Source organism: Chaetomium tenue (genome assembly GCF_020726465.1).
Source record: "Chaetomium tenue strain MPI-SDFR-AT-0079 chromosome Unknown F5144scaffold_5, whole genome shotgun sequence".
Classification (NCBI taxonomy): Eukaryota; Fungi; Ascomycota; class Sordariomycetes; order Sordariales; family Chaetomiaceae; genus Chaetomium; species Chaetomium tenue.
This window is the reverse complement of record NW_027117333.1, coordinates 3306478-3330978: the sequence shown is the minus strand read 5'-3', so window position 1 is coordinate 3330978 and position 24501 is coordinate 3306478. Positions and strand designations below refer to the sequence as shown.

General features: G+C 57.3%; 7 protein-coding genes across 7 annotated transcripts; 5 read left to right on the top strand and 2 right to left on the bottom strand.

Moving 5' to 3' along the window:
- Positions 1-766: 766 nt before the first annotated feature.
- F5144DRAFT_309027 (Pal1 cell morphology protein-domain-containing protein) lies at positions 767-3398 on the bottom strand. The gene is made up of 5 exons (XM_066783949.1): positions 3129-3398; positions 2944-3068; positions 2339-2583; positions 1781-2249; positions 767-1724 (listed from the first exon to the last, which is right to left on the bottom strand). Exons 2-5 carry the CDS (start codon positions 2960-2962, stop codon positions 901-903), a joined length of 1557 nt encoding a protein of 518 aa, XP_066641830.1. The 5' UTR covers positions 2963-3068; positions 3129-3398; the 3' UTR covers positions 767-900.
- A 4266-nt stretch (positions 3399-7664) lies between these two features.
- On the top strand, positions 7665-9672 carry F5144DRAFT_308774 (kinase-like domain-containing protein). The gene is made up of 2 exons (XM_066783946.1): positions 7665-8129; positions 8325-9672. The coding sequence occupies exons 1-2, from the start codon at positions 8118-8120 to the stop codon at positions 9390-9392; spliced, it is 1080 nt and encodes a 359-aa protein (XP_066641829.1). The 5' UTR covers positions 7665-8117; the 3' UTR covers positions 9393-9672.
- A 103-nt stretch (positions 9673-9775) lies between these two features.
- F5144DRAFT_308896 (uncharacterized protein) lies at positions 9776-10578 on the top strand. Its single transcript, XM_066783948.1, has one exon. It carries the CDS (start codon positions 9953-9955, stop codon positions 10358-10360), a length of 408 nt encoding a protein of 135 aa, XP_066641828.1. The 5' UTR covers positions 9776-9952; the 3' UTR covers positions 10361-10578.
- Positions 10579-10903: 325 nt separating this feature from the next.
- On the top strand, positions 10904-13214 carry F5144DRAFT_579023 (Endonuclease/exonuclease/phosphatase). The gene is made up of 2 exons (XM_066789298.1): positions 10904-11354; positions 11523-13214. Exons 1-2 carry the CDS (start codon positions 11179-11181, stop codon positions 13033-13035), a joined length of 1689 nt encoding a protein of 562 aa, XP_066641827.1. The 5' UTR covers positions 10904-11178; the 3' UTR covers positions 13036-13214.
- Positions 13215-13919: 705 nt separating this feature from the next.
- F5144DRAFT_308610 (kinase-like domain-containing protein) lies at positions 13920-15542 on the bottom strand. The gene is made up of 4 exons (XM_066783945.1): positions 15216-15542; positions 15067-15162; positions 14466-15006; positions 13920-14386 (listed from the first exon to the last, which is right to left on the bottom strand). The coding sequence occupies exons 1-4, from the start codon at positions 15424-15426 to the stop codon at positions 14059-14061; spliced, it is 1176 nt and encodes a 391-aa protein (XP_066641826.1). The 5' UTR covers positions 15427-15542; the 3' UTR covers positions 13920-14058.
- Positions 15543-17357: 1815 nt separating this feature from the next.
- On the top strand, positions 17358-21299 carry F5144DRAFT_654840 (uncharacterized protein; the record flags this gene model as incomplete). Its single annotated transcript, XM_066793109.1, has 2 exons — positions 17358-17780; positions 17842-21299. 2 exons carry the CDS (start codon positions 17358-17360, stop codon positions 20923-20925), a joined length of 3507 nt encoding a protein of 1168 aa, XP_066641825.1. The 3' UTR covers positions 20926-21299.
- Positions 21300-21828: 529 nt separating this feature from the next.
- F5144DRAFT_494071 (WSC domain-containing protein) lies at positions 21829-23345 on the top strand (the record flags this gene model as incomplete). The annotated part of the gene is made up of 4 exons (XM_066786017.1): positions 21829-21967; positions 22137-22663; positions 22729-22835; positions 22898-23345. 4 exons carry the CDS (start codon positions 21829-21831, stop codon positions 23343-23345), a joined length of 1221 nt encoding a protein of 406 aa, XP_066641824.1.
- Between the last annotated feature and the right edge of the window lie 1156 nt (positions 23346-24501).

The following is a 24501-nucleotide window of genomic DNA, read 5'->3' as shown; positions in this document are numbered from 1 at the left end:
TTTTTTCTAGCCCATGAAACACCACCTCAGCGGAGCATCATCATGCACAAACCCACCTCATTCCAACCCCCCCTTCCAGGACCAACACATTTACTCATTGTTTCATGCCCCTGAGCAACCTCGCAACCCAGGGATAGCTGTGGGCCCTACCCGAGCGATCAGCATCCACCCTCTCCCGTCTCGCCCCCTGACCACATTCAACTAACCAAACAAAAGAGTAAGAATCATGATTTCAATCATTACAACAGTACTCGATTCAACCTGCCAATGAAAGCGACGCCGCGGGCTTGCTTGCTCACAACAGGGCCAAAGCACAACCAACCAGCCCCAAGGACAGAACAGGCTTCGCAAGAGTAAAAACTCGCCAGGCCCCCGACCTTCCCCGAAACAACCCCCCGTGTCATCAAATCCGCGGGAAAAGAGAAAGGGACTATGCTATGTACAAGGAAGCGGCCCCAGGACAAACCAACCCCCCCAACCCCAAGCCCCCAACCACTCCCAATCACCGCCGTCGCCTGCATCGCCCCCCAGGGCCAGTTAGAACTGACCCGTGACATTATATGGCTCCTGCCATTCTTTGCCCTCCGATTTTGCGTCGCACCATTGACCGAGGAAACAGAAGAGGGGAAATGAAGGCACAATTTGACCGTGTAACCATGCTCTTCGGAAACTTCAGAGCATCCTGAGATCCGTATCGTGAGTTTCGAGGACATCGCAGACCCAAGGCGTCTTGTGCTGGGTATTTTATTTATCGCGTAGAGAAAACCGAAGACGTAATACCTGAGAACAGGTCCATGTCGAAGAAGCGAGGCAGCGGGGACTGTCATGTCATGTCTGGGGCGGGATGGGACTGTAACCCCAGCTATTCGCCAGCTTCGCTCGCATTGCCCTGCGGCTCTTCTAAACCGCGGTTCCAGGGGTGGGGATGACGTCCGCATCACCTGGGGCAGGAACCGGGCGCTGGCGTCTTCCCTTCAGACTCTTCATGCGACCCAGGATCCCGCTCGTTTTCGGTTGCGCTTCATCACCCCCGGTAGCGTCCGTCGTCGACCTGCGCTCAAGGCTGGGCCCGCTGGGGCTCGCGGGCGAAGGCCTGCTTCCGTTGCTGTCCATCTTCTGCACGGTGAACTCGTCCTCGCCCTTGCCGGACCCGTATTCGGAGAAGAACGGGTTGCGCTCCGACAGCGAAGCCGAGGCCGGTCCGCCCTGCGAAGGAGACCGCCGGGAACCGTACCCAGCATCGGGGTTGGTGATCCGCCCGGAGGGCTGGTAATCACGGCCGCCGCGGTTCATGTTGCGGATCCGGTGAGCGAGCGACTTCTTGCGTTGCAGGCCATCCCCCCCAAGCTCAGCAGCCCGCTCCTCCTCGCGCTTCTGGATGGCAGTCCGCGCGGCCGGTGTTCCCTCCAAGAAGGTCGACGTGCCGAGACCGAGCGATTCGTCGCCGTGCAGGATACTGCCGCGGCTGAGCGGATCGAAGACCGGCGTCTCCTTGGAGCTCGAATAATTCCCCTTGTCCTTGCCGCCCCGAGACCACTCCATGAATGCCTCGTCATCCTGTTGCCCCAGAAACGTGGCATGGTCCGGCCTGGCGTTCAACGGCCCAGCCCCGCCGATCGTGTTGTTGAGCGAATCTTTCGGGAAGGCTTGCATGGGTGCACGCCGGCTCCCCTGTCTGTTTCGGTGCGGGTTCAGTGCGTCGAAGGGTCCGTCGTGGTGGAAAACTGCAATTGATCATGTTAGCAACCCACTTGCAACAAAACAGCGCGGCGCCACCTACTTCCGGAACCGTAGATGCTGGTTGCGTCCAACTGATCGATAATATCGACCCTGCGGCTGGGCTTGGTGCTCTTCTTCTCCCTGTTGTCACGGTGGCGCCGCTCGCGCTCCCGCTCGCGTCGCCTTTGGTCGCGCTGCTTTCGTTCTTCCTCGGTCATGATCTTATCATTATCTAGGATTGACGAATCCGAGTTCCGGCGAGGTCGCCTCTCGGGGCGCCGCTGCGGGGAGCGTGAGGGGTCCGGTGGGCCGCCACGGCCACCGTTCTCTTGCATTCTCCGCGCGCGAAGCGCCTCTTCTTGCGATCGAGTCGGCCGATGGTTCGGCGGCGGGCCCCTCCGGTTGGGCGGCGGCGCGCCCTCGCGGTAAGGGGGCGGTGGGGCGCGACGGTCAAGCGGCGGCGATGGTTTGGGGGCGTCTGGCCGGGGCGGCGCAGGCTTGTCGGATGTATCCACAAGCGTCAACGAACCCTGCGCGAACCATGGTCAGACTACGTTTGAGATGCGACTTTTTGCACGACGCCGGCGGCCGACCGGGTGTAATGCTTGCGGGGACGTACGAAAATCTCCTCGGCCGTGAGGGACGGCCTCTTGTCCAACGACATGCTTTCCGACTCGGATCGGATGTTGGAAAGGCTGGACCTGCCTGTGATGGCGGGGTCAAGAAACGGGTTGCGCGAGAGCGGGCGCGGAGGCGGGTCGTCGAATGGAGAAGCCGGGCTATGTGAGGTCGTGGGCGATACGGCGCGATTGCGGAATGGGTTGTTTGAAGGAAGGTTCAATGACAACCCGGCGGATCGCTGGTCTAAATGGGCGGAACCCCCCACGAGTCAGCGATCAAGTCGACAGGGGAAAAGAACAGGTTCGGCCGTCGGCAACGTGCATGCGAATGACGACGGTGACAGGAACATGAAACAGTAATCTCCTTAACATGACACAGCAGGCTCAATCGCAGAGCGAACCGATGGACATGCCCAGGCGCCAAAGCGGCCCCTTGGACTCGCAAAACTGGGAAGCGGGATGCGACCGACCAGGCACGCCTGCGTGGATCTCCCCCTTCGATGCTTGCGTTGGCCGCCACTGAGGGAGCGCAGCAGGGTTCGGCGTCTGCACCCGGAGTCGCCAAGGAGGTAGAAGAACGAATGAACGAATGCGATGTGCTCACCTTGCTGCGAACCTGCCATGATGGGCAAACGATGGCGAATCTGATGATGAAAGTTTGGCAATTCCGGTGTTGCTTTGGCGCGAGCCGCCGTTTTCGTGTCAACTCGGGTCGAGTTGACTGCTGCCCTGTGCGACCGTGTCAAAATGTCTTGGATTGAATTCCTTTGACCGGGGCCGGCGTCATACCAGTGGAGATAAGGAGTGTTTCTTCAGACAGCGGGTCGTTCCCGTCGTGGGTCCCGTCTCAAACGCTGTTTTCTTTTCTTCGCTGCGGGCTGAGGAAACGAGCGGGGGCGAGAGAATGTGACCGCCGAAGTGCCGCTAACGGATATATAATCCAGGCACGGTTGTGATCAATTCTCGGTGTAGCCACGCGGGGTCGAGATCGGACGAACGGCCGCGCGTCTCAAGCTTGAGTTTGGGTCCCGGGTAACAGCAATGTGGCCTTGGTTATGGGCCTGTGCTGCTGCTGCTAGATCGACTCGAAATCGTCCGAGACGTCAAGATGCCGAAGCGCGGTTCAGCAAATATAGGCTGTGGGGTATAACTTTGCGATAGGTTAGACGGGATTGAAAACGATCTTTCTCGGGCCCATCCGTGGGTTGGTGTTTCGGGGAGAGCTACCTAGTTGAGCAATTCCCAACACGTTGGGATTTTAGGGGTTTTGGTTTCGGGGGACGGACAGGCTCCTTTGGAGAGGGAGCGTGGGATCGGCGTCCAGTGTTGCGATTTCCACCGAGACGCAACCTTCACCCGCCGGAGACAGAAGGACCTTGTGCTATTCGGGCTTGTGCTTGTGGATCCGTGGAGTTTCGAGGGGTGGCCGCTGAGAGGGACAGCGGTGTGCAAACATGCGTGACGGGGAGTGCCCAGCTTGGTTAAGGGCGCAGCCGATGGCAAGATGTTTTACCTAGAAAACAGATCTTGTCGTCGGGGGCGAGGAGTGTTTTTGGCTACCTGACGGGGAGAGAGGCGAAGAGAGTGCTTGGTGGTCACCAGGGCAAGTTAATAAGATGGACATCTCGGCAACCCAGGGGGGCCAGCAAACATCCCCATGCTCTTTCTGTGTTCAGAGGGACGGATTACGCGCCATGCCTGTTTGGGACCACCTCCACGCTGGGCGGCGGTCGCCAAGCCTTCTGAGTCTGGGCACTTTTTTAATTGCCCCTGGCCTGATGTTCTGCAGGGACCAACATTGATGAACTGCCGCCCAGCTCAACAACCTCTATTTTCCCGCATTTGTCCCCCAAGCTAACTACTTCGTACTAGCACCCGACTATCTAGGTACCTTTTAATTGCAGTTACCTCATGGAGGAGGTTACCTCTTAAGGGGCTTGTGTTTGATGCCGTGGAGAGATGAATGGCAGGCCGACCATGGTGAGATTGATCGCTGAGGCACAGACGGCAACACTCGCCGGTTCCTTGCCTCGTCGCTTTGGGTCATGAAGATCCCACCCTGGTGGACGCTACCTTTCGTCGCATCGCGCAAACACACGCAGGTCCTCGGCATCAGGGCCAGCGGCGATTTTACGCCCGGCCCTTATCCCGAGTCCCCACCTCGAAGCTGGGGCAAAGCCCCGGCACCGCGTCACGACAGATGGCCAAGACCCGGATGAGATGTGAGATTGTACTTCACACCGGGGTTGGCGATGGACGACTGTCGAGTCTCACGAGGTACTGTATTGTACTAGCTTTCGACCTGGGCACAACTTTCCGCTTTTTTCTTCTCCTTTTCTTGTCGCTCCTCCTGCGCAGTTGAGGGCACCTCGGACCCTGAAGGGAAGGGATTCAGGGTCTCCTGCTCCACCTTGTCCGATGATCACAAACCGCGACTGCTCGCCCCGCAAACGGGAAGCGAGTGCACCCCCAGGCCTGGTCCTGTCATGCCTTCCAACAGGCCGGGGGAAACCATCCTGAAGTGCTCGGCTTGTTCCTCCCGCCCTGGTTCTCGTTGGATTTGATGATACTTGGGAACTACAGCTTTGAGGAAGTCAACGGAAAGCAAAGACGGAACCTGGGTGGACCACGACCCACCCTGGAACAGGGGAATTGCGAAAAGGGGTTTGGTGAGGCACGTTTTGCCCCGCCTTCCGATTCCAGCGAATGGTGGGGTAGTGAACCCCTGGAATGGGAGTTGAGATGGGATTGGTGTTTTATGTGTTCCTCAGGCACCAATCTCTGGCCAAAAAAAGCCGAACCCGAAAGGCAAAGAAAAGAGAATTAAGAAAAGGCAAAATATATAGAAAATGAAGAAAAAGAAGAGGCAGAGAAAACCAAGTAGAGTAAGTTAAAAGCAGCCGAGTTAAATGAAAAGCCGGCTTTGGTATTCCGAATGGCTTTCTTTTCGTTCCTCTAGTCGGAGCTTTCAGCGGCACCTACACTTGGAGTTCAGCTTTTTTTGGCCCGAGAGTGGGCACAGGCAGGGCAGGTAGGGTTCGGTCAGGTTGCCGGTTCCCGGGGACCGCAAGTGAATTCTCACTGCGGACCTACTATGTATAAACTTGACCTGAACTATTCATACAGCTGGTCGAAAATCCCACCTCTTCTCTTTTCTGCTGGCGTGCAATTAACTGAGGAGAATTGTGATTTGTTTCTTTTCCTTCATCCAGGAGTTCCTAGCACAGCCCCAAACTGGTTGGTCGTTTCATACGGAATTCGGTGAGAAGCTTAAGCAACTTAGGCTGCCAAACAGAGAAAGAGACGGTGGCCACGCAACTTGCGGTACGAGTCCCGGGTTTGGGATAGCCTAGGTACCTATGTGGTGGTCAATCGAGGGGTAAGCACAGGAGCCGACGAGCCGATGATCAAGAAAAACCAAGACATGCTTTGCTACTACGCGTCAGCGTGTCCTACCAGCCGGGTTGCACGAGCATTGGCAACCGCAACCTAACAGCGGCAGCGAGACGGAAGACGCGGGGAGGTCACACCGAGGCGAATGCCTGGAAGGAGGCATATCAAGTTCAGAGGGCTGCCATCTGGGTCAGTCGGACGAACTACACTACAGTTACCGATCCATAATATCATGAATATAACCCAGGATACCCGAGATCGATCACCGGCGGCCCGGTCAGCGGCCACACCGACTGGCACAAAATTTGCCCGACGAGCTAGCTGGATCAGAGCCCGAGACGGTGGTCCGCGACCTACCCAGATAGCCCAATGATGTGACGGACTCAGCGGGGGCAACGCCTGTGGCACATCCATGAGCTCGTCTTTGTCCGGATCATTTGGGGCTCCAGGCCATGTATGCAGCCAAGTAAGGCAGCGAGACAGGTGCAAAAAGTTTTATTTCTGCCGCCATCGTCGTGCTGCCCACCAGTCCAACAATGGGCAGCCACGAGCAGTTGGGTGTTGATAGAGTAAAGGACTGGGTGGCTGGTTGGATCCGGCCACGGTCACCGCGTGCGGTGCTTTGGTCGGTGAGGCAAAGGTCGCTTGGGATAAATCATGCCTGGGCGATCCTAGCTTGTGGAGGCAAAACCGGAAGGTGACTGAGGCCAAGGGCGCGACAGCTGAGGTCGGGAGATAGATATATGTGTTTCTGCAGGTCAAGCTGCGGTGAAGGTCAGGAGACCGAGAGATGCCGAGCCAGCTGAATGGATGTTGTCGGGTGTGGGTCGCGGCCCATTGGTGGTTTCGAACGGAGGCGTTTGCGCCCTTTGAAGCTGTGGCGCCGTAAATACGGCGGATCAAGGATCTAGAACTCCGGTTTGCTGCCTTCCTGACGCCCTTTCATGCCATTTGGCCACCCTCTTGGCCCCCCTTTTGCTCATCTCTTCCTGGTGTGCCTTTTGCATTAAGATTTCTGTTTCCGGATTATGCGGCTGGCGAAATGGCTTGCGGCGTACGCTCCCGACCGAGGTAGGGAATCCGGCCACCGTATTACACAGTGCGTGTTTTCGCGACCCCATCTTTGACTCCTCACCACCTAGCCTGACCGGGCCGTGACGCTGCATGAATCGTTAAGCGCCGTCCTCCTCGACTGGCAGCTTCCCACGCCCAAAGTGGTTGACATACCGACAGATCCAGCCTGTCGGGTCGCTTGCTACTGCGTAATATTGTTTCTCGCGCCCGGCCGACCAATTCACTCCGTGATTCCAGTCGACTGCACCGTGTAGAGTTGATGTGGGCGTTTTATTAGCGCCCTCACTTTGCTTCTCTGGCAGTGGGAAAGACTGTCTCGCTACAACAGGGCGGTTTGGCCTCTGCTTACCGACAGGAAGTCGACGGGAGGTTGCTTCCTGAGCGATGCCCGCTTCCGGTTGCATGTCTGCCAAGAGCGACACGCCTTTTGTGAGCAAGCGGCGCCCGAACGAGCCTCGTGACAACCATCGGAGACGGCTAAAACGTGCGTCTGCAGAATCCGATCTTCTGCTACTAGTGTCGTGTACACACCGTAATTGTTCCCAAGCTGCTAAGGCCGGCCACATTGCAAAACCGGCTGCAGACGGATGGTGCGTTGGCACTGCTAGGTTGTTCGGATTGAGAGGCTGAGGTGGAAGCATCTCCAGTGGCCACCAACCCACCTTGGTTGGGCACCCAGGGATTGATTGCCGCCTTTTCTGCCATTTCGCACTGTACATGCGGCGCCCGGTTGGCGCAGGCGCACTGTGGAGTAAGGCCAGGCGCCTGCCAGCCCCTGCTGAGGCATTCCTTCACAGCCCTCAAAGTCAGTTTCTTTGCAGCCGTCCCCTCGACCACCAATTTCCCTTCTCCCTTCTCCCATTCTCCGTCATCACCGAATTTTGGGGAACTCCCGCAGCCCGCTTTGAACCGTACCGAACAGCTGCATTTGCCAGGTAAGAACATCATCAACCCTCATTCTTTTTTTTTATCTTTCAAACGTCGTTTGGAGCCCGAGTCGAGGTTTGCATCCCCCGATAAAGGGCGCAAGCCAGTGACCTAGGCAGAGCCTTGGCAAAGGTGAGGAGCCTGAAGTCATCGCTGCTCGCCTCCGTCGCCGTCAACTCCGGGCAACACATTTCACAACCATTTTGCATTTAACCACCGAACCGGGTTGATCCCCCCCGCGCTTGCGAGTTTCACTTTGTTCAGCGACCCAAAAGCAGGCTGACTCTATTTTTCCGTACAGCAGCTTCGGACCATTGCCACGCAGCCACGCAGATTGGCGTCCCAGCACACGATTAAAGGAAATCACCCAGAGCATCAAGCAAAATGACGACGATGGTACGAACCCCGAATAATACCCCGAATAACTCGTGTTTGTGATGTGGCTGGCGTTTATAGTCGGTTGGTTTCAGCTACCTCTCCGCTCATCTTGGCCCCCATCCCGCCTTGGGGGCCTTGAAAGGCGGTGTGGCAGCGGGCCTTTGAAATTCGTGATGCCCGCCTGCTTTGAACTGCCTTACTAACGGAATATAGGATCTCCGCGTCGGGAACAAGTACCGGATCGGTCGTAAGATCGGTTCGGGCTCGTTCGGTGACATCTACCTGGGCACCAACATCATTTCGGGGGAAGAGATTGCCATTAAGCTCGAGAGTGTGAAGGCGAAGCATCCGCAGCTTGAGTATGAGGCCCGCGTCTACAAGTCGCTCGCCGGCGGCGTCGGCATTCCGTTCGTCCGCTGGTTCGGCACCGAGTGCGACTACAATGCCATGGTTTTGGACCTTCTTGGACCCAGCCTGGAGGACCTGTTCAACTTCTGCAACCGCAAGTTCTCGTTGAAGACGGTCCTGCTCCTCGCCGACCAGCTGATTTCCCGCATCGAGTACATTCATGCCAAATCGTTCATCCACCGCGATATCAAGCCCGACAACTTTCTCATGGGCATCGGCAAGCGGGGTAACCAAGTCAACGTCATCGACTTTGGTCTGGCGAAGAAGTACCGTGACCCCAAGACGCACTTCCACATCCCGTACAGAGAGAACAAGAACTTGACCGGCACGGCGCGCTACGCCTCCATCAACACTCATCTTGGTGTCGAGCAGTCTCGCCGCGACGACATGGAGTCGCTCGGCTACGTCATGCTTTATTTCTGCCGTGGCTCCCTCCCGTGGCAGGGCCTCAAGGCAGCGACCAAGAAGCAAAAGTACGACCGCATCATGGAGAAGAAGATGACGACGCCCACCGACGTCCTCTGCCGTGGTTTCCCCAACGAGTTCGCCATCTACCTGAACTACACCAGGTCGCTCCGCTTTGACGACAAGCCCGACTACAGCTACCTGCGCAAGATCTTCCGCGACCTCTTCGTCCGTGAGGGTTTCCAGTACGACTACGTATTCGACTGGACCGTCTACAAGTACCAGAAGAATGCGCAGGCCATCCAGCAGGCCGCCGGCAACACCGCCCAGGCCACCCAGGGCGACCCCAAGGATGCCCAGGCCGCCGCCCGTAAGGACGCTCAGGCGCTACCTCGCGGAACCAGGAAGCAGATCACCGGTGATGCCCCGGATACCAACCGTGCCGTCGGCGGAAGCGACAGGATGTGAGTGACTTACCAAGCCTAGCCCAAGCATTCCTAGTAAGGAATCATATTTCCTTCGTGTTTGGTGCGCGCTCATCAACGCTGGCCGGAGGGACAATGCTGACATGGAATGCTGACGGTCAGTTTGCGATAATAGGCTGCGCTCAGCTGCGAAAGCTCAGGGCGCTGGCTCGGGATATGCTACCAACAAGTACCGGCCCATGGACTGAAGCACTGGACAAAGGTTGATTTGACGTTACCACCCCTCGGGCTATATGAGTTTGTTTCTCGTCGACTGGCTTGGCTGGCCCTTTCGCGGGCCTTGTCATGAGCATCTGGATCCCTTTGCGGAAGCAGCTGTGCTCCGCCGGACCGGATCAGCATCGATAACGGATATACGCCTTCGCTACCATGACCACCAGCATATCGGGACTGCTTTTTCTCCCTCAGTTTTCTTTCGACATCTCATCAGTTCATGACCTTTATTTGCTCGGATGACCTTTGGTCCGGCGCTCTGTCAGGTGGCAATCGGCTTCGCAGCCCGCCATTTGACTGGCTGTCCAGACCGGGGATCTACCGAACGGCATGCCCGGCACTCTGATATTATTGGGGTGTCGCTTTGAGGGAGGGGCAGTCGTTGTTTGTGGTAGCGTTTTCAGCGCCCCGAAAAGCAATGGTCAACGACGAGACGGGACTTTGATTCGACGGCGACCGTTCAGGGCGGTCGCTTCTCGGGTTCCTTGTCGTAGGAAATCGGCCAATTGCATAATTCACCGCACACACCGCTCAGACCCTTTTTGTGTTTATTTTCGTTTTGGTCTTGCATTTTTCCTTGCACTCTGCATTTATGGCATCGGGACACGCTTGTGGGGAGGTAACAGGGGACGAAGCAATAGTTTCCGGCATGGGCAGGGTGAAGACAATCATCAGTTAACTCTCAATCATGGATGCAAACTCGGCCTCGGCCTTAATGCCGGGGCTTCCAGACCATGATTGAGGAATTAGCTGACAGGCACACTCGGAACATTGGTCATGGCTTGTTGCGATACACGAGGATTGAGGGGGTTGGGTTACTGGCAAGGACGTTCGGAGAGAGGCATGTTTAGCCGTGGGCAACTCGGGCGCCTCTCTCCGCCCCCCCGGTGCTTTCCAGTTCTGAGGCCACCGTTCGGTGGCGATGGACGACAACACCCCCCGATCCTGTCAAGACGGCCATGGTATCACGATCGGACAGTCCGGCTGCTGACGGTAGCCGTTCGGGTTCCGGGTATAGGCACCAGCTCGCACTGTTGACCGGTTTGAGGTGCCACCAGTAACGCATACCATTCGTTTCATTAATATCAGTCTCGTTTTGCTTTTATGCCTCACGTCCACTGTGGCCCGGTAATGGAAATGTGCCCCGTCATAAATCATCGCTTCTGCAAGGTGATCAGGTAGCGCGGTGCTCAGCCTCCTCTGATGCATGGAAAAGTCGGTGTCGAGAGGCTGTACAGGTCAGAACGTATCTAAACCCCTCTTGGACGCGGATTCTCAACTCAGGCATCAGCGGAGAGCCAGTCGTATAAAGAATGGTAGGACCCGTTATTTGAGCTAACAAACAAACAAGAGTGCCCAAGCAGTTCTCCCTCACCACTAACTCGCCGCTTGCCCGTTTCTCGCCCAGAACCTCCCACCCCCTCCCCCGCACTACCTTGACCATCCCTGCCGGTACATGACGAAAAACGGTGCGAAGTGCATCAAGAGACACCGTTTCGGAACCCAACCACGTCACGTCGCACCGTTTAATATCCACACCTGCGAGAGGTCTTCGGATGAAGTCACGCAATACCTCGATAGATGCTGCAGCCATGGCGCCGTCAACACTTGATCTGTTCATCCTCACCTTCAATTGCGCCAAAACCTTCATCAACCCTCCTGTCTTCGCCGCCCATCTCCATGGCGCTTTCGCGGCGCAGAATACGGCAGACCTGCCAGACCTGGTTGTGTTGTAAGTCGTGGATATCCAAATACCCCTGCAGAAGTGGTCTCGTGCCCATCGCGAGATGCGGCTAAGAAACACAACTGAGCAGAGAGCGCCGCGCTGTCCCAGTCTCTGGTTTCGGGGTGTCTAGACCTATCGTATCCCACATGCTTACCCCGTTTCCTTCGCCGATAGCTCGCTCCAGGAGGTAGCGCCGCTCTCCTACGCCTTTATCGGCTCCTACTTTCTCAACCCCTACTACGCCCGCTTCGGGGAGGCGCTCAACCTCGCTTCGGCAAAGGTGCTCGCGACAGCCGACACCGACGATGAACGTGCCCCCCTCTCAGCAGCCGCGCCTCGCAGGGGGACACCCCCACCATACACACTCGTGCGCGCGAAGAACGTCGGGATGACGGCCATCCTCATGTACGCGCGAGACCCGACCTCCATACGAAATATCGAAGAGGCAGAGTGCGGCTTCGGGGCGGCAGACATGGGCAACAAGGGCGCGGCCGGGCTGAGGGTGACTTGGAGCGGCCAAGCAGACGAGACGGGGCTGAGCAAAACGACAGAACTCACCTTCGTAGCCACGCACCTCGCAGCCATGGAATGGAACCTCAAAAAGCGTAACGCCAACTGGCGCAGCATCGTCGCCGGCCTGACCTTTTCCAACCCACGAACCCTCCTCCCAGACGGCTTCCCCGCCGACCAAGCCGGCCCAACCCTCGACCGCACCGGCGCAGGCGACAGCACATCCCGCCGCCTCCCCACCGGCGACAGCCCCGACCCCAGCGAAGAAGAACAAGAAGACTCAGAGGAAGAGGAAGAGGAATCCACACACCCCCTCCTCCCGCACCCCCAACTCCCGCCCACCACCCCCGCAACCACCCTCGCCGCCCTCCACGCCCTCTCCATCTACAAACCCACCTCCCACCTCTTCGTCTCGGGCGACCTCAACTACCGCATCAGCAACACCACCCCCCCACCCTCCTCCGTCTTCCCCTCCTTCGACCCGTCCTCCGAACACCACCACCCCCACTTCCTCCCGCGCGACCAGCTGACGCGGGAACGCCGCGCCGGACGCACCCTGCACGGCCTGGCGGAGGCGCCGGTGCGGTTCGGGCCGACGTATAAATTCGATGTGCTGGACGGGGCGGAGGGGGCGGCCAACGAGGAGGCGGTGCGCGCGGGGAGGGAGGTGGATGGCGTGCCGGAGGTGCCGTGGCGGTTTGCGCCGCATCGCTGGCCGGGGTGGTGTGATCGGGTGCTGTATTTGGATGTGCCGCGGTGGGTTTCGTCGGCGTCTTCGGGGGGTGGTTCTGAGGGGGAGGGGGAGGAGAAACCGCGCGTGGAGGTGGACGCGTACGATGCTCTCCCGCTGATGGCGTGCAGCGATCACCGGGCGGTGTACTTCCGGGCGCGGGTGCCGGTGCTTGGCGCGGAGGAGATGGCGCCGCCGGCGGATATTGAAGCGGACGAGGACGGGTTGGGGCTGGTAGCGGAGGATAGTGGTGGGATGGTGGATCCGCGCGTGCGGATGCCGGTGCCTGTGGACGTGCATGCGTGGGAGCGGCGGGCGGCGGCGAGGCGGAAGGAGGTGGTTGTGGGCTGGACGGCGTTGCTGTGGAGTACGAGGGAGGGGGCCGTGTTGTTGGCGACGTTGTTGGCGTTGGGGGTGGGGAGTTGGTGGTTGTTGAGGGTTTGGTGAGCGGGATACGCTTAGATACCTAAGGGAGTTGGGTTAGATATATATTTACGTTTGGAGCAGGCTGGGAGATTTAAGGTGAGGTATAATGGCGTCGGTTGATAGTATGGCTTCTACTCTTTTTGTGCGGTGAGGCGCAGTTTATAGACTTCGGCGACGTAATATAAGCAAGTCGTAGAGTGCTGTGGTGTGGTTCGAGTTGCATTGGGTGCCCTGCGTGATTGAAGTGTTGTTGAGCTTCGAAGTAAGTTCTGAGACGGGTAATAAAAACAAATAGAAACCAGCGGGTAAGAGAAAACCGCATTGAAGTGGTAGGAGGCGAAGAACAAAGTGTAGAGAGTAGTGAGCGAACAAATGGGGGCCAAACAGGGCATCATCAAGAACGGAAAGGGATAAGGCACCGCGTATTTCTTTTCTATCAGGGATTATCTAGCGAACGGTACTAGCCATGGCAGCTAGAGATCTGCCGGCACCTTGGTCGTTTCGCTGTTAGGTTCGTAGGTATAGTAATGTGCAGCCACGGTTCCTCCTCCTAACTAGGTAATGGCAGCCTCCCATCAGCCAGCTCCAACAAACTCTCGTAAGAATACGTATAATAATAATACGGCAACGCCCGCATCACCCCCCTATCCCCCATATACACGCACCGTAGGTAAGTCGCAATCACAAACACATGCTCCATCCGGCCCGACCCCCCAAAAACGCCTGCTGTCCGCCTAAAAATCACAGCAAAACTCGCCCGCTCCATATCTGTTGCTTGCCACGAGAATAAAGTCAAACAGACAAAAGCAAAACTCTTCCTTCCTCTCCAGCAGCGTGTCTCATAACCAGCAGCCCCAAGGCAACAAACGCTGGCTTGGATGAAACTGCAACGACCCCCTCAACGTAGATGTGGATGCCCCCCTCAAACCGGGTATTCGTAACTCAAAACCAGCCAAAAGGAACAACGAAAAACCAGCGCGAAGCCCGCGTTTCCCATTTCACCACCGATCCACCTCATACTGCTCTCCCCTCCCCAAGGCGCCTTCAAAAATCCTTAAAGTACGCATCGTACTTGCCGACCATCTCGTCGGTGTACTCGTCCTTGTGGGCGTCCTCCTCCGGGTAGATGTCGAAGCACTGGGCATCGCCGGGGTACCTAACCGGGGGGATGATGGGGCCGTGATGGCGCTTCTGGTAGACGGCGTCCCAGTCGACGCCCGCGAAAAAAGGGTGCGCCTTGACCTTGGCGGCGCCGCCCGAGATGTTACCGAGGCGGCGGGACCGGTCGACGGTGCAGAACTGCCGGATGATGTCCTTGGCGGCGTCGCTGATGACGGGTTCTTGCGGGAAGACGATGGGCTTTTCGACGATTCTATGTGGGGGTTGGGATGGTTAGGGTGGGAGGGAGGGTTGGGGTTTAAGGGGGGTGGGGTGTGAAAAGGGGTTCGTACTGCTTGTAAATCTCAATAGGATTTTGATGCCAGAACGGCGGATAGCCCGTGAGGAACTCGTAGATGAGGATCCCTAGCGCCCACCAGTCGACCGCGGTGGTGTGACCTTTGTTATGGATCACCTCCGGCGCGAGGTACTCGGGTGTGCCGCAGAGGGTGTAGGTCTCGACTGGGTGGCCGGATTCGTTATTTCCTAACCGCTTCGCGAAACCAAAGTCGACGAGCTTGATGTGGCCCTCGCCGTCGAGGAGGAGGTTTTCGGGCTTCATGTCCCGGTAGGCTATCCCCCCTTGGTGCTCGTGCAAGTGTTCGAGAATCAGAACAATCTCGGCGGCGTAGAAGCGGGCCATGTCCTCGTCGAAACGGCGGAACTTGCGCAGGTAGGTGAAGAGTTCGCCACCGGGCACGTAGTCGAGGAGGATGTAGAGGAATTCGTGGTCCGAAAAGGAGGCAACATAGTTCGTTATAAAGGGGTGCCCTCTCACATCGGCCAGGATTTGGCGCTCGTGGCGCACGTGGTCAATCTGCTTCAGCTTAATTACTACGGCTGATTAGCATTCCTGCCCTTGCCTCTGCACCCCAAGCTTCCAAGTGAACCTACCCTCGGTTTTCCGGAGTATCTTGAGCGCATACACCTTGCTGCGATCGGCTTCGGTGCCATGGGACGGCCGCACGAGGCAAACACGGGCAAAGGTGCCTAGATAAGGTGTAAGTGACAATGCGCCAGGCCGAGGGGGCCAAACACCCTACCTGTTCCTAATGTCCTCACACGAACAAGGTCGCTCACAGTCAACTTTCTAGACGTCACATCGAAGGGCTCATCATTAAAATCTCTCTGTTGTGATTGCTGCGATTGCTGCTGTTGTTGCTGCTGTCCGTTAGCGGCAGCCCTCATAGCAGCCACCTGCAATGGGTGAAGCCCCGGCGGAAGCGCCTGCGAATGCGCCACCGTAGCCGCCATTGTGTCGGTGGGTTGGGCTCAACTTGGCGGTGGTGTCGTTCGTTGCGTAGGTAAGTGAGGTGCGCACGGGAAGAACCTCTTTAGACGTTCAAGTGGTTATATGCGGGTCTTGGTTCCGAGGCTCTCGTTGCGTTGTGGTGTGGTGTGGTGTTCCCACGTGGTGTGTAGTTTGCTGGCAGGTGATTGATTGCGGGGCAAGTAGATGGAAGGGTGGCCTTGTTGTACACATGTGCTTAGGGACTTGCCCTGCCCCGTTCGTGATCGAATGGGAGAGTGGGTAAGTGGCCCAAGTAAGGTGGGTAGGGAATCAGGTATAAAGAAGATGGGGAGCTCGAGGGAGGGGGTCGTAGCTGAACATGAGATCGAAATCGAAATCCAGCCTCCTGGGGTTGCATGGGACCGAGGGCGGGTGGAGTGAGTTGCCGAAGAAGGGACAAGCTGACAGGGCAGCGCGGCAAACGGCAGGTAATGAACAATGGCTGAATGCGCAATGGATGAATTGGCCGAGGGATTGCCTTCCTCCTTCGAGCCCAGCTCGCGGCTCGGGGCTCGCGGGGTTTAAACAACCTGGAACGTGGGGTAGGGGACAGGGGACAGGTTTGAGGAAGGCGATCAGCGGCGCTGGATGCTCGCCAATTAGGTGCTAGGGCATTGGGGCTTGGCAAAGGAAGCGGCGGATGACGTTGGCGTTGCAGGACAAGCGGACCCTGAAATATCGCCAAATCCCGGAACCAACCTCGCAACTTGGGCAACAAACCTGGAAAGAAGCCGTCAATAAACGGGAAAGTGGGAAAGAGGGATTGTTATCCAGGTGGGAAGCAGGAATGGCGTATCCTGCTTGTGCGGTTAGATTGCTTAGGAGCTTACACTAGTACAGCGCACCGAAGCAAACTTTCAGACGACATCCACCCAACTTGGAAAGAGGAGATGGAGTGTAAGATGCCGCCCATCCGGTAGTGTCATGGCGGCGATGTCATTGAAGCAATCTGCCAATCTGCCCGAAACGGCGCGGGCCGGTTTCCATGGTGGGACTTGGGCCCCTAGGTCGGGTCCGGAGATGAGCAAATCAGCCAGAAAGAACCGGTTGATGGTGGTATGTAAGTCAAGGACGCAGAGATAAAAGGTAGGCGGAAGGCCTTAATATCCCCGATGTGGTTCGGACGAAACCAACGCTTGTTAGGTGTTGCTGTTCATGGACACTAGTCAAATGGAGCCTGGAATGTTTCATGTTCCTGACTTCAGGTTCCATGACACCTTTGCGTTGGGACTCAATTGCAGTACCTGTTAGGTACCTTATGATCATCACCCAAACCGGGTGTAGACTGTAGCTGAGGTGGTTGAACGGATCGCTATTTTGGATCCGGTTCGCGGCTGCACGGCATCGAATGCGAGGAGGTGAAGAATGCAAGTTCCGTCACTCATCCATGATGGAATTGAAGAATGGGGCAGGGCTGCTAGGCGGTGGGCTGCAGGCGGCTAGATGGAAGCGGGGCAACCGCTGTCAGTGTGGCCGCAGGGATGTGCCAGCCTTGGGTCTGGCGAGGGAGGGGCTCCACATCCAGCGGTGGGTGCCGGATGGGGTGCTGCCTCGTGAGCATTACTTGCCCAAGCATTCTATTCCGTTCGTAACTTGGGTCGGCATCTGGTTGCCCATCACCTGTCAGCCGCACACACGAGACGGGTATCAACTTCGAAACACCCAACGACGAGCCCCTTCACCTTCCAAAACGCTACGCCGCTATATCCCACATTAGATCACTCATCTCCATCGCGCCGATCATCGAACCAACCGCTACTCCCGAGCAATGTCATATTAACTTACCGTCCCCCCAAAACCATCATCCGTCCAGTTCCCCGCCAACCCTCGACTTGCAACACCCCCCGGGGGCTGCAATCCGAGATACGAACTTCCACGACCTATAGCACACAGGATGTTGAACTTCTCGAGCTTCGTACAGAAGGCGCAGCAGTTGTTAGACCCCGTGCAGGGCTTGAACCTCTCCGAATCCGACCGGAATCCGTCTAAAGCATCCTTGTTCCAGAGCCAGTTTAGGCTGCCGTCATCTCAACACCCTCTCTATGAGATAACGGCCGAGCTCACCATCCCACCCGCGAATGCGACACAAGGCGACCGAGACCGGGATCGGGGCCACCAGTACGCCGGCAAGCTCCATCTCTCCGAAGCCTTCCTCTGCTTCTCCACCACACCGTCTAGCTTCCTGCAGTCGGCCACGACGACGACCTCTTCAATATTTACAGGGCAAACACACGGGGGAGGTCCTGGCGGCAATGGCTTCACATTTCCCCTCTGTTCTATCCGAAGAGTCGAGCGGTTACATAGTCAAAACTTCCAGGTATGAGGGCTTGTTCCCAATAACCGGTGTAGCGCATGGGCTGACGAGAATGCCAATCTAGTTTGCACTCTCATTATCGACTTGGAATGGTATAAGCCAGGATGCCGCTAAGGAGAAGGATAAGAAGGAGCTCAGGGAACAACGCGTGACGCTGCAGCTTGCCGGGAATCGACAAGCCTGCGAACGTTTCTGCGATGGACTCAAGAAAGGACTGCGAGCAAATGTCGGCATGGTGGCCAAGCTAAAGAAGGTCACGTCCGAATGCTACTCCGAATACCTCCTCCGACCCGAAGATAAGAAGAACGCGGCTCCTCCCGATGCTGGCTTGGGCATGCTCTTTAAGTATCCTGGCGACCCCAAGAAGCTGCGCGACAGAGCGAAGATGAGGTTATGGGCCGAATATCTTAGGGACAACGGTCGGAACACGACCTTGATTCGCCAGCCTACGTTTCACAAACTCATCCGAGTAGGGTTGCCGAACAGGCTAAGAGGCGAGATGTGGGAGTTGACGTCCGGTTCTATCTACCTCAGGCTGGAAAGTCCAACCCTCTACGCCGACACCCTAGCCAAGTTTTCCGGCCAGGAATCGTTGGCAATCGACGAGATCGAAAAAGACCTAAACCGCAGCTTACCCGAGTATCCGGGCTTCCAGAGCGAGGAGGGTATCGGCCGCCTCCGCCGGGTCCTGACCGCCTACAGCTGGGTGAACGCCGACGTCGGCTACTGCCAGGCTATGAACATCGTCGTTGCCGCACTCCTTATTTACATGTCAGAGGCCCAGGCCTTCTTCCTCCTTTCGACTCTGTGTGACCGCCTGGTACCCGGGTACTACTCAACAACCATGTACGGCACGCTGCTCGACCAAAAAGTGTTTGAATCTCTGGTGGAGAAGACGATGCCGATATTGTGGGAGCACCTCGTTAAGAGCGATGTCCAGCTTTCCGTCGTCTCCCTTCCCTGGTTCTTATCACTCTACATCAACTCAATGCCGCTTGTGTTCGCATTCCGAGTCCTCGACGTTTTCTTCGTCGAGGGTCCCAAAGTATTATTCCAAGTCGGCCTGGCCATCCTCAGGATCAACGGGGAGGAGCTGTTGGACGCAACAGACGACGGCGCTTTCATCTCGGTGCTCAAGTCCTACTTTGCTCGCTTAGACGAGTCTGCACATCCCAAGTCGGAGAACCCGAAACTGAGGGCCGTTACCAAATTCCAGGAGCTCATGGTCGTCGCGTTCAAGGAGTTTTCTGGCATCACTCACAGCAGCATTACAGAACTTCGTCTGAAGAACAAAGATGCCGTCCTAAGCAATATCGAGAACTTCGCCAAGCGCACAGCCATCAGGAACCTTGGGCCGGATAGTAAACTGCTCAGCAACGATGAATTGGGCGCACTATATGATCGGTTTTATACAGTCTTGTACGAGAGACAACAGCGCGATCATATCATCAAGCAGGAACAGGCGAGGCGAAACAAAAACAGCCGGTCACGGATTGCGGAAGCCAGCGAAGGTGATAACGTCGAGAAAGGGCGCGTTGGTTTGGGCCCGAGCACTAGCCTCATGGACTATGATGCATTCCGCGAATTCCTTGCCGGCATGTGCAAGTGGGCCATCTCAGATGCGCCTTCGACACCCCAACGGGACGCATTTGCGGAAAAGGACAAGGGTTTCTATGGCAGCTTCAGACGGGCCGATACGGTGCTGTCGCCGTGGGGAGCCGGCCCAGAACCGGCGGAACATGAATTCCTCCAGAGGCTGTTCCAGAAGTGGGATACCGACGCTTCCTCAGCCCTCACCCTGCAGAAAGTCGTGTCCGGCCTCGCAGGCATCAAAGGGAAGCGTGACATTATGGGGGCCATTAATTACTTTTTCGAACTCCACGACGATAACGGCGACGGCAAGGTTGACCGGGAAGGGATACTACGCATGTCGGAAGCTTTGCTGTTCCTCTCCCGTCGTGGACTCGAAGGCACGTTGAGCCCGTCGAATTCGAGCGTAGCGCTAGGCGGAGAGAACGCGAATGGTACCCAGGGCGACGTCCAACCGGTGAGCGAACGATTCCTCGGCAGCGTCAGCGCGTTCATAAGGAGATGCTTTGAGTACGCCGATCCGGATCACCCGAAGAACCAAGATCATTCGGTGCGGGAAGTTCAACAGAAATCCGAATCAACACTCCTCGACGAGCCGGCGGGCGAAGAGCTAGCAAACCCCGACGCATTCGCCATTGGCGATGACGACGATGAGGATGATGACGAAGACGAGGATGATGAAGACGACCTCCTCGCGATGGACTCGCCGACTGGCAGCCCGAAAACAGCCGCTAAGAAGTTTGGAAACTCACCACCTACCCTCCAGCTCAACTCGACGGAATTGACCCCCGGCGCCGACGTCGACACACGCCGCCGCGTCTCCAAGGCTCAATCCGAAAAAGCCAACATCGCCCTCGACCCGTCCAACCCCTTGCACATCACCCTCCCCACCTTCCGCATGGTCGTCCTCGCCGACGAACTCCTCGAGCAATTCTTCGAAACCTCCTTCCCCGCCTCCTTCCACATCATCGAGGGCCTCACCACCACCCCCACCAGCGCCTCCTCCCTCACCACCTTCTCCAGCCTCGGCATCGGCGCCGGCCGCGCCGTCAACGCCGCGCTCGGCACGGGACAAGGCACACCTGGAGGAGGGCCTGCGGGCGGCGCCGGACGCGGCCTGCGCGGCGTGCTCGACAACATTGTCACGGACGGCATGCGCGTCGCGGCTGAGGTCCGCCGCCGCATGGAGGAGGCCCAGAAGGAGCTCGAGAAGAATGCATTGCCGGAGACGCAGCAGCAGCAGCGGGGCGCGGGCGCGGGCGGTGATGATGAGGAGGAGGATGAGGATGAGGATGGCGGGTTTGATCGCGCGTCGACGAGGAGTGGGAAGGGGGGCGGTGCCGCGTACAGAGGGGATGCCGAGCGTCGGAGTGTGAGGAGCTCGGATAGGGATTTACTAACGGGGGCTGATGCGGAGGCGAGTGATGTCGCGCTGGCGGGGGTGGGGGATGGGGTGGAGGGGGGTGCAGCGAGTGGGGCGGGTTCGTCGAGTGTGAATACCGCTGGAGGAGGAGGAGGGGGGACGGGGAAGGTTGTGGGGGTTGAATTTGACGGGTAGAAGCCGTTGAGACCGGCACGGTGGTGGGTGTGGTGGCCAGGGATGGGGTGAAGTGAAGGCACGAGCGAATGCTACGATACTACTACTCTTTTGGCTTATTTTGGCTGGACATTGACTCGGCGGTGTTTGCTGAAATGTCGGCACAATCCTGGCGTCTGGAGGAATGGACTTGGAGTCAGGGAGTGGATGGGAGGGAGCTGCTTGAAAGTGAGTGGCCGCCCGAGTCGTCGGTTGAGTATGGTGGCTGCTATTAGTCTAGTGGTGGTCTAGACTCAGATATACTCATACATTGTATCGTGGTCCTGGGTGCCGTTCACGCCGATCTCATGCTTTCTGGGAGGTCAGGGGTCTCTCCGTGGGTTATGTCTCCGCGGGATTTCGCTGGATGTCGCTTGGCATTCTCCACGAGCTTTCTGTCTGGTGTGCTTTGGAGTTTTTATCTCCCCTGGCATCCGCCGAGAACTAGTGGACGCCTCCATTTTACATGTTGAGGCTAGGGTTGTCTAGACTCTCGAGTGAGACCTGTAGCGAGGAATGCTCGTCTATATAAACCACATGGTCGCTTGGCTATTCTCTTCTCCCTCCTATCGTCACCGTTATGAGCATTCCACGCCCCGCACTGGGGCTGTCTTACATCGCGCCAACACCATGAAACTATCGTGAACCGACGCGACGGCGTCCTGGCCGTGAAATTGCTTGCTGATTGCATTGTCCCCATCCGCTATTCAAATACACTGCTCACCCCAGTGCCGTCATGGAAGCAACACCTGAACAGTATCCGGCAGCCTTGCTTGCGTGCAGCGCCCTGCAGTCCGCTCCTTCGCCCTAGGTAGATCTTTTACTCTCCTTCATTGCCTGACGGCCTTTTGACGTCGCCGTCGTCCTCTCTTTACGTCAGTCAATATGCGACTCCGGGTCGGCCAGGCGCTCGCGGCCGCTGCCGGTCTGCTGAGCGTCGCCGTCGATGCTCAGGGTTTTCTGGGCTCGGTTGCGGCTGAGATTGGTGCCTGCGGATCGGATAACTTTGTTAATCTTGGTTGTTGTAAGTTGATATTTTGGGTTATTTCTCTTCTTCTCATGCTCTCTCCCCTTTCCGTTTGCCCGTCCCCCCTTTTTCGGCATCCCGCAACTCTAGATGGTTCTCATGACAACTCAACTACCCTCTCCTTCTCACAACAAAACCGAGGAAGAAGGCTAATCTTATGGGACAGTCCCCAACTTCGTCATCAACGCCGGGCTCTTCTTCAACTTCAGCCCCCAAGGCCCCAATCCCACAGATCCCTCCCGCAGCTTCCCCGACTGGGACCCCGGCTCCAACATCAACAGCACCGTGACCCCCCTCAACTGCGCCCGCGTCTGCCGCGGCTACGGCTACAAGTTCGCGCCCCTCCGCGACAACACCTGCACCTGCGGCATCCAGCTGCCCACGGGCTACGAGCCGAGCGGCACGGCCCTCTGCAACCGCCGCTGCAACGAAGACAACACCCAGACCTGCGGCGGCCTCCTCGATGCCCAGATCTTTGTCGACCCGACTTTTGCGGCGAATGAGCTCGTGCCCATCACCAACTCGAACCCGAATATTGCCGAGCACTATCAGCATCTGGGCTGCTACAATGCTCCCGGCGGGTTCCCCACCCAGGATGTGAGGGCGTCGGCGTTGGTGGTGGATATCGATGTTTGTTTTAACTTGTGTGCTGGCCTCGGGTATCCGCTCGTTCACGGCTCCCCGGAAGCGTATGTCACTACAGTTTCCAGGCATGGGTATCATGAATGTGTGTATTGACGTGTGTTTGCAGTGGCCAGATTCGCTGCCAATGCGGGTCGGCATTCGGCCTCGGAGCGTTCCGCGTCCATGCTGAGCTCCTGTCCACTCCGGGAGTGTGTAACACGACGTGTGATGCTGGACCCGGGTGAGTACTAGTCCTCCCACCCCCTTCTCCTACATCATAACTAACGAACACGATGTGCCCAGCGTCTTTGGCGACTGCGATACCACATCCCAACGTTGCTGCGGCCAGAACAACATCTACCCCGTGTACATCAACACAGAACTACAAGGCTGCTACACCCCCTTGATCCCCGGCTTCAAGCGCCTGGTCACCGACCTCCTCTTCGAGTGTGACGACATCCCTAACACCCTGACCGGCCCGCCGACAGTGCTAGATCAGCCGGGCTACGACCCAGCCCTCATCATCCAAGCCGAGGCGGCGCTGATTCGGCGGCCGACCGTACCCGTGCCGGGGAGCAATACGTTTTATCTCTATGGGTGTCTCGGACTGGGGCCGCTCGGTATCGGTGGTATTTTCAACCCCCTGCTGTCTCTACTGCTACCGTCTATTAGCCCCGCGACGCTGGACTCATGTGCAGCCGAGTGTGATAGTAGGGGGTTTAGGGCTTTTGGCATGGTTAATGGCGTGTAAGTTGACGGATTCCCTTCTACGGGCTATGGAATTTGTGCTGACCGTGTGCTAGGGATTGCCACTGCGCGCCTGGTCTGCTTCTCGGCATCACAATTGATCTCATGGGAACCTGCCGAGTGCTTTGTGCAGATGCCAACAACATCGCATGTGGTGGTGTTACGAGCCCCATCGTGTATACCACAAATTCCGGCCTCGGCCTCTTCCCACAGATAGCGGCTCGTCTGGCGTTGCCGTTACCGGTGTATGAGTGTGACCATACGAGTAAGTGTTGTCTTGCATAATTCTCATCTTTAGGGGGGAGGATCCGAGGGGAAGTGGGCCTCCTCTCGCTTTGGTTTATTCTTTTATTGTTATGGTGTATCCTCGCTAACTCTGCGTAGCTACGTCAACCAGGACTCGAACGACTACAACGACAACCACTACGACTTCGACGTCCACATCGGTCAAGACCACCAGCACTACCACCACTGGGACTACGACCACGACTGCTACCCAAACGACAAGCACAACAACCACGGGCACAACGACAACAAGCACCACGGCTACTGAAACCAGCACGACCACGACCACCGAGACGACAAGCACAACCACAACGGGAACAGAGACTACTAGCACCACCACGACAGATATCTCAACGACAAGCACAACCACAACTGGGACCGAAACGACCAGCACAACGACCACGGGTACCACGACAACAAGCACGACTGCCACTGAAACGACCACAACTACGACCACCGAGACAACAAGCACCACAACCACTGGGACCGAGACTACGTCGACTACGACAACTGACATCTCGACGACGAGCACGACAACCACCGGGACCTCAACCACTAGTACGACAACTACTGATATATCAACCACGAGTACCACGACCACGGGAACCGAGACGACTAGCACCACCACAACGGACATCTCGACAACCAGCACAACCACTACCGGAACCTCAACCACGAGCACAACCACCACAGCCACCTCCACAACGAGCACCACAACAACGACAACAACAAGCTCCACCACCACCGACATCTCCACCACGCACACAACCACAACCGACACCAAAACCACCAGCACCACCACAACCGACGTCTCCACAGCACGCACCACCACCTCCACCACCAGCACTCACACCCACGTGCGCGTCACCAAGACC